Genomic DNA, 13,962 nt, shown 5'->3' on the forward strand with positions numbered 1-13,962 from the left:
TAGAACAGTGACCCTAGTAAAATACTTTCTTCCTACCTTATAGTTCAAATATTTCATCTAAAAACATTTATTGAACCCTCTCCTGAGGTGGTTTACAGTCAGTCTGCTTGTCAGCTGGAAAGCACTTAATCTTCTAAAAAATTCTTTATAATCTGTTCTCTAATTGAGGAATCATTTAAATTCAACTTGTGAAACTGAGGAACAGAGGTCAAGTAAGTGAAGTGATAGAATAAGGAGGGCTGGTTGCTGACAGACAATCTGTGCTTAAGACAGGAAAAAAAAGACACATTTGAGGGTGAGACTTTTGTTTGTTGGATTCCCATTTTTTTGTCATTTTATTGATACCCTCCTTTGTTTTGGTGGGGTTTTTTGCGTGTGTGGAATCTTCCTTTTGAAAAGATTTGTTCAGATTCCCAATTGAAATCAACTTTGTATAGACTGAGAAAATTACCTTTAGGCTAGAACAGAGGTTTCCAAACTTATTTGGCCTAGCTACCCCTTTAAAAAAAATTACTCATTCCCCCCCTCCCCCCGATATCTACTTTGTTTAACATTTCATCAGTTTTTTTTTAATTGCAACATTTAAAAGTTTTTTTTTTAAATGATGCATCTTAAATTTAATAGTTTATTGTAAATTTGTGGGGTTTTTCTCACATTGAAATTTTGATGATGCAATATTGCATCTTATAAGCCTAGAATATCATATTGTAAACAAGTCATTATGTGCCCATATCCCTGCTGATGCAGGCTGGACCTCCCAACAATGTGAAACATGCTCACCTGCCAACACTTGCTTGTTAAGACCTATAGGTAGATTGGACCACTGATTGGTTGTAACTTGCATTTTTATGTTTATTTGGAACATCATGTGATAACTATGAATTTAACTCTGTTAGACAACAGATGAAACATATATGAATGGTTTTTCAAAATTTTCTTCTCTACTTTCCTTCTTTCCGCCCACTTATTTTTATTCAACACCCCGTAATTGCACCCGAAGCTACTACCACCCCCCTGGAACATTCCAGCATCCCCAAGGGGATGGTATTGCTCACTTTGTGAACCTATGGTACAGAAAATTTACAGACCTATCAATCAACAAGCCTTTATTAAGCTCCTCTAATGCACTGGGTTCTGGCTGGGGACTAGAGATGCAAAGTCAAAAGTGAATTTTACCCTCACTCTTAAAATTCCTACCTCTGCATGCTGGAAGGAAGAGGAGGCCGAAGCATTTATTAAGCACCTACTGTGCCAAGCACTTTGCAAATATTTTCTCATTCGATCCTCACAACAACCCTTGGAGACAGGTGCTGAGGTATATCCCCATTTTACAGTTGAGGAAATATAGGTTAAGTGACTTCTCCAGGATCACACAGTTAGAAAGTGTCTGAGGACAGGTTTGAAGGCTGGTCTTCCTGACTCTAGGCCCACTGAGCCACCTAGCTGTCTCTGTGCTAGAAAATAGTGTACTACACACTGATGGATGGAGGGCTGGGGTCAGGACTGATAGGGCTTTGACTAAAACACATGGAAAGGCAGAAGTGAATTCTAAGCAATTGCTCATTTGGTATAATAGGTGTGATGTCTCTGGGAGACATGGTATTACCTTTTGGAGTTTGGAGTCTGGGAAAGTGAATTCTGTCAGATCCTTTTGCAGGCCCCAACTTGTGAATGGATATTGAAAAGTTGTGCACAAATCAAGTGTCTGAAATCTCTTTTTCTCCCCTTTTTTAATAAAAAAGTATCAAGGGAACTTATTATTTAAAAAACCCTTCAGTGAATGAACTTTGATATGCAAAAATCCCACTTCAACTTTTATGTCAGAAGATTGCATTTTTTTCCATAAAAGTTAGTTTCATCTCTTCATCGATAAAGATTATACTTTTTTGGGTTTTCTTTACACATTAATTTTTCCCTTACAATATGCATGTCTTTTCCAATATATAAGTTACCTGTCATTTGCAACATTTTTTTAATCATTCCTTGCTAGGAAGGTATCCATAGTAGGACAGATCATCAAAAACATTAAATATGGAAAAAATAAGAACCACTGAGTCTAGTTTCATACATACTGGCTCCTTCTCCATTCATTCACTCACTGATTTATTCAGCAAATATTAATGGGGGGACATTTACTGTGTATATGACACTGTGTATAGTGTGGCAAGTTACACAAAGAAGTCTCAGTTCCTGCCCTGGAGTTGCCCCTAGTCTACTAGAGAGACAAAAATGACCAAATAATTATAAGTGTATACACACACACACGCACACACACACACAAACACACACACACACACAATGAGAGAGATAACAGTGGTCACATTTCCCAATGACAATTGAGAAAAGGATATGAAATATCCAGAAACAGTCATAATCTATTAAGTTCTTATTGTACGCAGAAGACTCCATTGCAAGGTTCAATTTACACGGCCATCAACATTACTTTTTTTTTAGCCTCATTGTAGATGTAGACAATACTCAGAATGTCTTGATGAAATTTCACCTAGGATGATCTTCATCTTTGGAATGATAATATTTTAAGCAATTTTCTAGATCATGTTTCTGAGTTCTCTTTACAATAAAAAATCAATGTTTTTTGAAAGAAATTAAAAGGGACTTTTTTCAAAGAGCAATGTTAAGGTACAAATTTTTGCTTCATCCACATCCCTTTCTAGTTGCTTTTGAATGAATCTGACTTTTGGCACTAAACTTAATATTCAGATGTTTAAATGTATGTTTAAAATGTACTGTTCTTGTTTTATATTTTAGACTTAAGGAGAAAAAAAAAACCTGTTTGCTTTGGATCCCATTAAGCCTTCACATCAACATACACCATGTTGGGGAAGACCATCCTGTGCCTGGCTCTTCATATAACTCTACTGGGAAACGTCTTTGGGGGGAATGTCCTGATTTGGCCAATGGAAGGTAGCCATTGGCTTAATATTAAGATAATTTTGGGGAAACTGATAGAACACCAGCACAATGTCACAGTACTCGTTGCTTCTGGAGCACTCTTCATCACACCTACTACTGATTCACCTTTGAAGTTTGAAGTATATAAAGTATCCTTTGGAAAGGAAAAAATGGAGAATGTCATCAGGGATTTTGTTCTGACATGGCTGGAACATAAGCCCTCCCCATCAACCATCTGGCGTTTCTACTCAGAAATGACCACAATCATTCATGAGTTCCACCAGGTGTCTAGAGCACTCTGTGATGGTGTGCTTATCAACCAGAAGTTAATGGAGAAGCTGCAGAAGGGCAAATTTGATATCTTGATCTCAGATCCAGTATTTCCCTGTGGTGACTTGATTGCTCTTAAGCTGGGAATCCCATTTATATACTCCTTGAGATTCTCTCCAGCTTCCACAGTGGAAAAACACTGTGGGAAAGTGCCTTATCCTCCTTCCTATGTTCCTGCTGTCTTGTCAGAGCTCACGGACCAGATGTCTTTTAGTGACAGAATAAGAAACTTCATCTCCTACCATTTACAAGATTACATGTTTAATACTCTTTGGTCACCATGGGATTCCTACTATAGCAACATATTGGGTAAGTTACACTTTCAGTTTTCATATTTGTATCCTGATCCAAGAAGATGGGTGATTGTTTTGGATTTCTCCTTTTGACTCTCTGTGATAAACCTGGAGGTCAGTGAAGATGTGGAAAAGAGCTGTGATTAGAAGGAGGCAGGGTGGCTCTTACTAGACAATCTCTATTTCCTTCTTTGACAGGGTTGCTTTGCTTATCGATCAAGTGATTGTTTTAGACAGAAGTTGTCTAGACTTTAGCTAAGCCTTGGAAAAGTCTCAAATTGTGTTCTTGTGGTCAAGTTGGAGGTGTGTTTGCTAGGCAACTGTAAAGTACAAAGTGTATTTGGAAGCAATTGAATGGTAAGATTCAAAGAGTAGTCATTAGGGACCCTGGTCTGTGGAAAGTTTTAAATAATAACCTGGATGAAGACAACTGGCATACTTTTTGAATCTAGAAATCACTCAAAACTTGAGGGGATTTCTAACACATTGGATGGCAGATTCAAGTATTCAAAAGATCCTAATTACATAGAAGGTTGGGTCAAATCTAATACAATGAGAGATAAGAGGGTAAATATGAAGTGTTATGATTGGCTTCAACTGTTAACTTTGTAAATACAAGATGGCAGAAATGTGCCTAGTTGGGAGTTTGGCAGAGGAAGATCCGAGGGCTTTAGGGAGCACCAACTCAATGTAATTAAGAGAATGATATGGAAGCCTAGAGAGCTAATGCAAATAAGGTTTCTTGAACAACAGAGATTTTATATGGAATGAAGGAAGTAATAATCTCAGTGTAATGGTCAGACCACATCTGGAGAATTGTGTTCAGTTGCATGTGCCACAGCTTAGGAAGGGAGTTGATAGGCTTAAGAGCTCCCAAAGGGAGGGCAAGCAAACTGGTGAAGGGCCTCAAAAACATTAGCCAAGTTGACAGAAAAGAAAAATGACAAATGTTGGAGAGGTTATGGGGTAAAAGTCACATTAGGGCACCTGTGGTGGAACTGTGAACTATGGAAAGCAATTTGGAACTATTCTCCATAAGATATTAAACTATGCCTTCCACGATACTACTATTAGGTATATAACCCCAGAGAAATCAAAAAAAGAAGAAAAAGACCCATATGTATTACACACACACACACACACACACACACACACACACACACACACACACACCTATGTAAAATCACTTTTGTTTGCTGTGGCAAAGAATTGGAGACTTAAGGTATAACCATCAATTGGAGAATGACTGAACAAGTTATGGTTTATGAATGTGAAGGAATATTATTGTGCTTCAAGAAGTGATAAAGTGGATTATTTTTGAGAAACCTGAGAAGACATGTATGAATTAATGCAAAGTGAAGTAAGCAGAACCAGGAGAATAGTTTATATAATAAAAATGCTGGAAAATAATCGACTGTGAAAGATTTAGTCCAGAGTACTGCTGAAGAAACAGAATACCTCTTTCCGATAGGTGATAGATTCAGAAAGTAGATTAAGATGGTGTGTGTGTTTGTGCGTGCGTCCAAGAGCTGCCTCATTTAAAAATAAGATTTAATTAAGATAATATTTTTCTTCATCAAATAGTTCAAACCACTTAATTTTTTGCAAACCCTTGGAGACTCATTTTCCTCACACAATTCGTTATTCTTGTTTCCAGATGGTCAAAGGTCAGCTAAAGATACCTTCTCATTAACTGAAGTAACTGAAACATTTCCTCTCTTCATCTGATGATTACCTTAATCTGGTTAAGATAGATCAATCAAGGGCCCCTTGCCCCTGGCCACTCACTTGTGCCCTATATTTCAGGAAAGAAGCTTTTCCTGGGTTGGTCTCAGGAGTGTACTGGAACCAGCTGTAAGGGCAAGGGGTGTGGGAGGTATCTGTTGATTATTGAATTTTCAGTGTGAACATTTACATCTCAGAAACTGGCAAGTGCTAGAAATCAGGACTTAATTTGTTGTTTGGTGATTGTCTAAAGAAAGTGATGGAGAAAACATATCTTGTTGGGCATAAAATAAATGCAGGAAATAGTTAAGTTCTATTAGTGACAAGTTTACATCCCCCAAGAAAAACTGAAAATGTTGCCATTTTTGCAAAAGTGCATGTCAAAGAGTAAAATATAGTTAATAAAAACTTTATCATAGATGGGAATTCTGTTTCCTCATGTTTCTCATGGAAAAAGCCCTCTATAGAAGACCCTGATAATGATATTCATTTTCATGACACAGAGAATTCTAAGGAGAATTTTTGTTGTATCTCACATTAAAGTTTAAATTGTGATTTTTAAAATATATTTTGTTGTGTTAGTACAAATAAACCAGAGAATGGAATGTTGATGCTGTTTTCAGATTTCAGGGTTCCTTTTTTTTTTAAATGCCAGCTAAAATAGCTTTTCCTCAAAATTAAAATAACTTTTCTATAATACACAAAATGAATCAAAATTGTAACTTGAGATGAGACAAAATAGAATGCATTTCAATTATTGTTATAAACTTATAATAATATTTTCATATTAAAAGTTAAACTACACCTTAGTTTCTAGGCACTGATCCCAACTTTGGGGAATTAGCTCTTGGAGGTATGATTATCAGGGAACATAGCCTTGCAAAGAAAGCTTGAGTAGAGACTATGTGTTTGAACAAAGAAGAGGAAAGAGATATGGCCATTATCAGTTTAGTTAAAGGAGAATATATTAAGTGAGTAATATGTGCATGGTATAGGGGATACAAAGACCAAAAGTTGATGCCTCTAGGGACTGACATTCTTCAGAGAGGAAACAGCAGGTGCACAGATAACAACAAAAGTCATAATAGCTAGCATTTGTATAGCACTTTAAGGTTTTCAAAAGGCTTTAGAAATACCTAATCTCTTAGGCAAGTAATATAAAATATATACACCATAATGGGGGGGAGAAGGGCAGAGTATTTACAACTCGTGGAATCAGAAAAAGCCTCAGGAGACAAGGGAAGCAATATTTCGTCAAGAGAACAGCAACTTGACTAGCTTCTCTGAAGAGTAGTGTATATGAGGACAGCCATAGCTGGGGATCACTTCTGCTCAGCACTACTAGGCCCAGCTTCCACAAACAGCAGGGGTCCTTCAATCTTCCCCCACTCAGCTGGCTACCTCTTTATGAGGTAGGTGAAAGTTCCTGATGCTTTGGGTGAAAGTTTGTGAGGTGAAATTTCCTGGGATCTAATCTGCTTCCCAAAGGAGCTGCTTCCAGGGCCTACAGTTTGTTGATTCAGTGGAGTTACCTGGAGGTATCTTCACTTCCCTCAGGCCAATCCTTAGCCCCTTGAGGCCCTGTCTTTTCTGAGTTTCTCTCAAGTGGTCTTAGGAGGACAACCCATTGTTTTTGCTTCTCTATATTCATTTTGTGGGGATTTTCTGTCCGTTTGTGGAGGAATCTAGAGAGCCTGGATATTTCTGACCTACTCTGCCATTTTCTCAGAATGGCCCTTGGTTTGAGCTAGATCTAAAGGAGCTTCAAAAGCCAAAGAAGAGAGTTTGTGTTTTACCTGAGGGCCAATAAGAAACTGCTGAACCTTCTTATGTAGGAGAGTCACATGGTCACATCTCTTGTTTGCGAATATGAATTTGACAGTTGTGTGGAGAATGGATTGGAGAAGGGGCGGGCTGGATATAGGGAAACCAATTAGGAGGCTATTTCAGTGGTCCAGACAAAAGGTGATGGAGGCCTGAATTGATTGGTTGTTGGTGAGGAGAGAGAAGGGGATATTGGGAAGATACAATCTAAAATATTTGGCAATTAACTGGAGGGGAGTGAAGAATAAAGACTAAACGATGTACTTGAAGATCTAATGGGAGCTGTCACAGCAGGGGCTGTTTTATCTTTATCTTTGTATCTCCAGCATGCCTGGAATAGTGCCTGGTACTTAATAAAAACGTACGGATTGATTATTCCCAGGTTGTGACTTTGGAGGAGAACATTGGTCATATCGTGGATAGAAAAGGGAAATTCAGAGATTTGGCTGTAGGGGGAGAGCTGAGGGGTTCTGTTTTGGACTTGTCTAGTTTGAGATGCCTATGGGACATTGCATGAATGGTTCTCACCTGACAGGAAGGGCCAATGCATCATTCAAGGTGATTTCGGACCTCCCTGGCTCATTGTCCAGAAAATCTGGAACCAGCTCTATAGGAAATGACTCATTGTGTAGTGACCTCACAAACAAACAGTGAACCAAAGCAAAATGTGAAAAGTTTTACTTGCAGGTTGAAGAAAGAAAATAGAACTCATAGCAGAGCTCATGTAAACTAAGAACACCTGTCAATAGGTGGCCCATCCCCAGAGACTTGATGGCTCCACTCACAGCCTTACATTAGTTCAGGTTCCCAGCAAACATTGCCTCTTGTGATGCCTCCAAATATGCCTCAGAATGTGGTTTCCTGGACTTCTATCAATTGGTACGAGCCAACCTCCCGGTCTTTTTCCCTCTACGTTTTCTTGGCTATTCTGTTTTGAACAGACGCTTCCTTCTGTCTGCAGTTCTTCCTTACGACCAGCAGGTGGCACCATTAGCCCACTTTTGAAAGGAAAGGTTTTTTTTCCCCGCTTTAAATTGGGTCCTCCGACCTGCAGAAATTCTTTCCAATTTTATTTTATTTTATTTTATTTTTTTATTTTATTTTATTTTTTTTTAGGAGTGGCGGGAGGTAGGCTCTATTCAGAGGCCTGTGTCTTGCTTAGATGATGTATGTAGGAAATTCGAACCTGAAAACGTTGTTGTGTCATTTCAGTAAGGTCCAACTCTCCGTGAGTTGTCTTGGCAAAGACATTGGAGCATTCTGCCATTTCCTTCTCCAGCTCATTGTGGCTCTTGTTAATATTGCTGTTGTTTTCCGTATTCGTGAGCTCCTTGCCAGCATCTATTTTCCCACCCAGTATTAGCCATAACCCGGGACACATAAGCTGCGGGGCCGCCCATCCCTCCCACCGCCTTTAACACAGACTAGGATCTGAGAGCTAAGTCGGACCTTTTTCCCCTCACGTACCTGGGGGCAGAACCATCCGCAGGGTGTTTGGAAATTTGGGCATTTTTATTTTTTGTTGCAGGGCCCCGTCTATGTAATCAATTTTATTAAAAATATATTACAAAATCCGTGGGCCCTTGTGATATATACTGATTTATTGATGATGATTTAGAATAATTAGCTTTTCATAAATAATATTACAATTTGCTGTACCGAGCTGAAATAACTCTCTAAAGTTGTAGATCATTTGACTTCTCTCCTTGCGCTTCTATGTTACCATGACCGCTGATGGTTAAAGAATGAATCCTCCCCGCTCCCTCCATCCAGACTGTTAGAAACTGTTCTTCAGGTATTCCAGGAAAATAATTTATACCATGTAGTAATAACTCACCTTACTCCAATGCTGCCTTCAGTGTCTCAGCACACCAGAAACACCCATAGCTTCACTTTCATGAAGTGTTTTCCACACCATTCTGTAGTTAACACCTAGAAGTGAGAAAAACTGATCATTCCCCAATAATACACATTCTAAGAAAAATTGAAAACGTTGCCATTTTTGCAAAAGTTTATGTCAAAGAATGAGTGCAAATAAAAACGTCATCATAGATTTCCACATGTTTCTCATGAAGAAAGACCCTTCAAAGAAGGCCCTAATGATGATATTCATTTTTCATGAAATAGAAAATTTTAAAGATAATTTTTCTTGTGTCTTATACTAAGGTTTAGCTTGTGTTTTTTAAATATTACTTGTGTTGTCCGTACCAATAAACCAGCAAATGGAATGTTGAGACTTTCTTCACATTTCAGTCTTCCCGTTTTCTGATACAATAACTTTTCCTGAAAATTAAAAGAATAATCAGTTTTTAAAAATATATAAACTATGTAGAAAGTATAACTTAAGAAAATGAAATTTGGTGGGCTTTACATTTCAATATTTGATATAAGCCTACAACAATATTTTCTTCTAAAGATTGTCCTATGCCTTGTTTTTTGGGCGATCGCTTAATAATAATGGCTAGCCTTTATTAAGCATCTCCTACATTCCAGGCACTGTTCTGTAACCCTAAATGCGTTCCTCACAACAACCCTGGGAGATAGGTGTTATTATCATCCCTATTTTACAATTGGAGAAATTGAGGCAAATGGGTTTCGTTGCTTTGTTTTTTAGCTTTTTATGTAACTCACTTAGGGTCACGCGGTTAGTAAGTTTCTGAGATAGATTTAACTCAGGTCTCTCTGACTCCAGGCTTAGTACTCTTATCACCTGTGCCACCTAGCCATCATCCTGTTGTGTTTTTGTTGTAAGGGGGCAGCCCATCCTGCCTCGTATCCCCAGTGCCCAGCACCATTCTCTTCTTCTGTAGAACGGGCAGCTAAGTCGTGTGCTGCACGGCAGTGCTTGGAGTCAGGAAAACCCGAGTTCAAATTTAACCTGTTGTAGAGGAAGTCACTTAACCTGTTTGCCTCAGCCTCCCTAGTGTAAAATTGGGGCAATACTAGCATCTACCTCCCAGGATTGTTGTGAGAAGCAAATGAGATAATTTTTGTAAAGTGCCTGGTTCTATAAACTATTAATCTGCATTATTAACACTTTCCTAAGTCTAGACAATAAAAAAACAAACAATAAATCAAGCCCTGATTTTTAGCGATTGCTGATTTCTGAGGTTTAAATGCTCACACGGTAGAGCATAGTAGGAGGTTCAGGAAAAGTCTTAACCAGACTGGTGACTATAGGTCACTAATAATAATTATAACTGGCATTTATATAGCATTCCAAAATTTACAAAGTATTTCACATCCATTATCTTACTTTAGCCTACAGGACCCCTAATTATTGGTGTAAATAAAATCAAATTTTCCAAGATGGCCTGGAGTAGGACTTTATGAAGAGAATAGTCACTATGACCAAAAATTCAGCTACTACCATGATATATTCAGTCATATACCTACATGATCTGCATAAATTTTATTCAAAATGGAAGGCATGGCCTCCTGGGGGGCTGTGGTGCAACCCTACAAGGCCGAGGCTTGACACCGCTCCCGCCCCCCCCCCACCCCCAGGAGTTTATCAGTCAATATTCTTCCCACAGTAATCAATCATGAAGCTTGTCTCCATCTACCCACACCTGGCCTTCATTCATTATAGCCCCCTTCAACCTCTCCCACTGCAGTACGAATTCCTGACTTTTCCTCTTCTAAATAGGGCATTAGTTTTTCAGAATAGTTATAACCCAGATCCAACCTGGGCACCCACAGCAGCAAATGGACAGACACTACTGAGAAAATAAATCTTCCCTACAACACCCTGCTCTTCCCCTGCACCCAAAATACCCACTGGGAAAAACAAGATATTAATAAGTGTGTATGATCCCAAACCTTTTTACTCTCAGATTTCTACACATCCCCTGCCTTTGTAGTTGGTTATAACAAGTTTCTTTTCTAACAATTATATTATGTCATTCAGATAGTGGTGTCATCTTGTTAGTTTGTTGAATAATGTTTGGGGAATTTGTGGGATATATAACATACTTTTGAAGTCCTCTTTGCATAAGTGATTCAGGTTTCATCTGTTATATTGTGGACTATTGGAGTATCATGATATAATTCTTCCTAATTTTTTCAATCTCTCTCTCTGTCACTTTGTTGTTATTGTTGAGTCATTTCAATTGTCTGACTCTCCATGACCCCATTTTGGGGTTTGTTTGGGTTTCTTTTGCAAAGGTACTGTAGAAATGGATTTGCCATTTCCTTCTCTAGCTCATTTTATAGGTGAAGAACTGAGGCAAATCTTAGGTTAAGTGACTTGCCCAGGGTTACACAGCTAGGAAGGGTCTGAGATAACATTTGAACTCAGGTCCTCCTGACTCCAGGAAGTGTGCTTTATTCACTGTGTCACCAAATGTGTGTGTGTGTGTGTGTGTGTGTGTGTGTGAGAGAGAGAGAGAGAGAGAGAGAGAGAGAGAGAGAGAGAGAGAGAGATTTTGGTAGTTCAGTAGTATTCCTAGGTAGAGAATAGTCACAGTCAGTCCTCAATATTCACACATTTAACTTTAACGACCTCAGTCATTCATGTGATACTTACTAACTTTGAGTTCTTGGGCAAATCACTTGACCTTTCTAGGTCTAAATATCCTCGTTTGAAAAATGAGGTAGTGGGACTAGATGATCTCTAAGCTTCGTTGTATCTCTCGATTCTATGATCCTAAGTGGTGTATCATTAATTTTTTTCAACTTACAAGTATTTATTTCCTCTCCATTCCCCCTTTAAAAAATAAAGAAAAACAAAACCCTTGTAACAAATAGGATAAAGGCAACATTATTACATTGGCCATGTCATTTCACTCTGTATCAGTTCACATAAAGCCTTCCCAGGTTTTTCTGAAACCATGCCGTTCTTCGTTTCTTATGGCACAATAGCATTCCATTACAACCATTTACTATAATTTGTTCAGCCTTTCTTCATTGATGGCACCAGTTCTTTGTCATCACAGAAAGCTGCTGTAAAATGTTTTGTACATATGGGTGCTTTTCCTCTTTGATCTCTTTGGGGACAGGGACCTTGTAATGGTATCCGTGGATCAGAGTATATACGTTTTACTAACTTTGGGGATACAGGTCTGAATTGCTTTCCAGAATGGCTGAGCCTAAGTAGTGTTGGAAGAAGTCAGAGTTGTGGCAAACGGGGAGCTGGAGTAGAAGGTTAAGGCATATGTTGTTATTCATTCAGCACAAATTGCTGCACTACGCAGGGCGGGCGGGTGGTGCTCATCACGTCTGGGTGCACGGAGGTCCCTCTGGAGGCGCAGACTCTGCGCCGACACCTTCAGCGGATGCTAAACGCAGGCTCCGGGTGTTGCTCGTACACTGCGCGAGCTCCATCTTCCCTTTCGCTGGCTGCCGCCCACCGCAGGTGTGGGGACGAGATGGATAGTTCTGTCGTCAGCTTGCTGCTGAAAACCGCAGCTGCGGTGCGGAGAAGCTTTACCGCCGCCTTGTTCAGCGCCCAGGAGGTTGCGGTCGCCCGCACTCGCCCACGGGCAGGTGTGGAGTGCACCACCTTGAGTGATCACCCCGGCGCTCAAAGCTCTCGCCTCCTAGGCTATGTTTTACCTAGCTAGAGTCGGGTCGGATTTTTACGTAGCTGCTTCTGGAATACCTAAGCGTTAAGATCTAGTTCTCTGGAGGCCCTTTGCATGTAACAATGAAGATGGTGCCAAAAGTACTTTCTTTTCTGGTTAAGGACTGAACTCCTAAGGCATTTATGATTTCCTTGAAGTTGGAGATGGAACCCTCAGTTGTAACTGATCAGACTCAAAAGGCTCTGGAGAGGTATTGTCCTCAGGCTGTCGTGGCCAACATCCTTGAGCCTCGATGGTCCTCTATGGTTTTTCTAACCAATGGCTTAGAAACACGGTTGTCTCTCTCAGACGAAGAAATGGGAAAAAGATATGAAAATAGAAGAAAAAGATTGTGAGTAACCTACAATCTTGACACAACTTTTATAGATGAGAAAAACAGGTAAAGTGCTTCTCTGTCAAATCAGAAATTGTGAACTGATCAGTAGCTTTGATAAAAGAGTGATTCAGGGCAGCAGAAGGAATCTTCTGTTTTCACAGTGAAAAAGAAAAACGTACAGGGAGGTAAAATGGTGTTGGGACAGATAATGAATGAATATTTAATTTCAAAATGTTTTTTTCTTTTAGTGGTTATTTGATGCTCATTAAAAATGAAAATGGAGGCCGACCAATTCTAGTTTATATTTCTAAACTTACCACTTCAAAAGGGAAAAAGAATAAAGGGGATATAGTTCTTTTTCTTTTAAAAATGTGCTATAAACTTAACAACAATCTCAGCAAATAAATCAGTGTCCAAGGAACAAAAGCCCAAATAAAACCACCAACTCCAAACTATTTGTATTGGCTGAAAATATGTCTATATAAACTTTAACAAGTAAAAAAAAATAAAAAATTATTAGGCAAAGTCAAAACTGTAAGAAATCTACTAATTAGAAGATATGTGATAATTATAATCTTAAAAACTTATTAATTTGTGATTTTTTAAATTGAGAGAAAAGCAGACACAAATGTCAATTTTTGCTAATGATTTTTGTTAGGAAAAAAAGGCAAATTATGAGCATGATTGTATTTTACTCTGCCTTACCCTGCTCTATCAAAGCTTTGATTTTTGTTCATTTATTCTACTGTTCTGCCCTGATTTCCTACTTTTGATGCTTACTATCTCTGTGACTTTGAGCAAGTCTATTAACCTCTAGGGAAATTCGATTTCCTTATTAGTAAAATGAAAGGACCTTATTAGATGGCTTGTGAGGATCTTTTTAGATTTGGATCTATGATTCTATGATCCTATTATTCTAAGTTTGTTGGAAAAACCAATATAAAATAATTAAGTGGAGTGAATCGATAAGCAAATG

At 38.8% G+C, this 13,962-nt stretch overlaps 1 protein-coding gene across 1 annotated transcript in view; it reads left to right on the forward strand.

Moving 5' to 3' along the window:
• LOC118854751 (UDP-glucuronosyltransferase 2B15-like) overlaps nucleotides 1-12,649 on the forward strand; it is a 36,001-nt gene extending 23,352 nt beyond the window's left edge. Inside the window, exons 3-5 of the mRNA XM_036765016.1 lie at nucleotides 2,926-3,552; nucleotides 5,343-5,412; nucleotides 12,259-12,649. Coding sequence (XP_036620911.1) covers nucleotides 2,926-3,552; nucleotides 5,343-5,412; nucleotides 12,259-12,649 — 1,088 coding nt within the window. The remainder of the gene's footprint in view (nucleotides 1-2,925; nucleotides 3,553-5,342; nucleotides 5,413-12,258) is intronic.
• Nucleotides 12,650-13,962: the final 1,313 nt, after the last annotated feature.

The sequence above is a fragment of the Trichosurus vulpecula genome, chromosome 6, assembly GCF_011100635.1.
Source record: "Trichosurus vulpecula isolate mTriVul1 chromosome 6, mTriVul1.pri, whole genome shotgun sequence".
NCBI lineage: Eukaryota > Metazoa > Chordata > Mammalia > Diprotodontia > Phalangeridae > Trichosurus > Trichosurus vulpecula.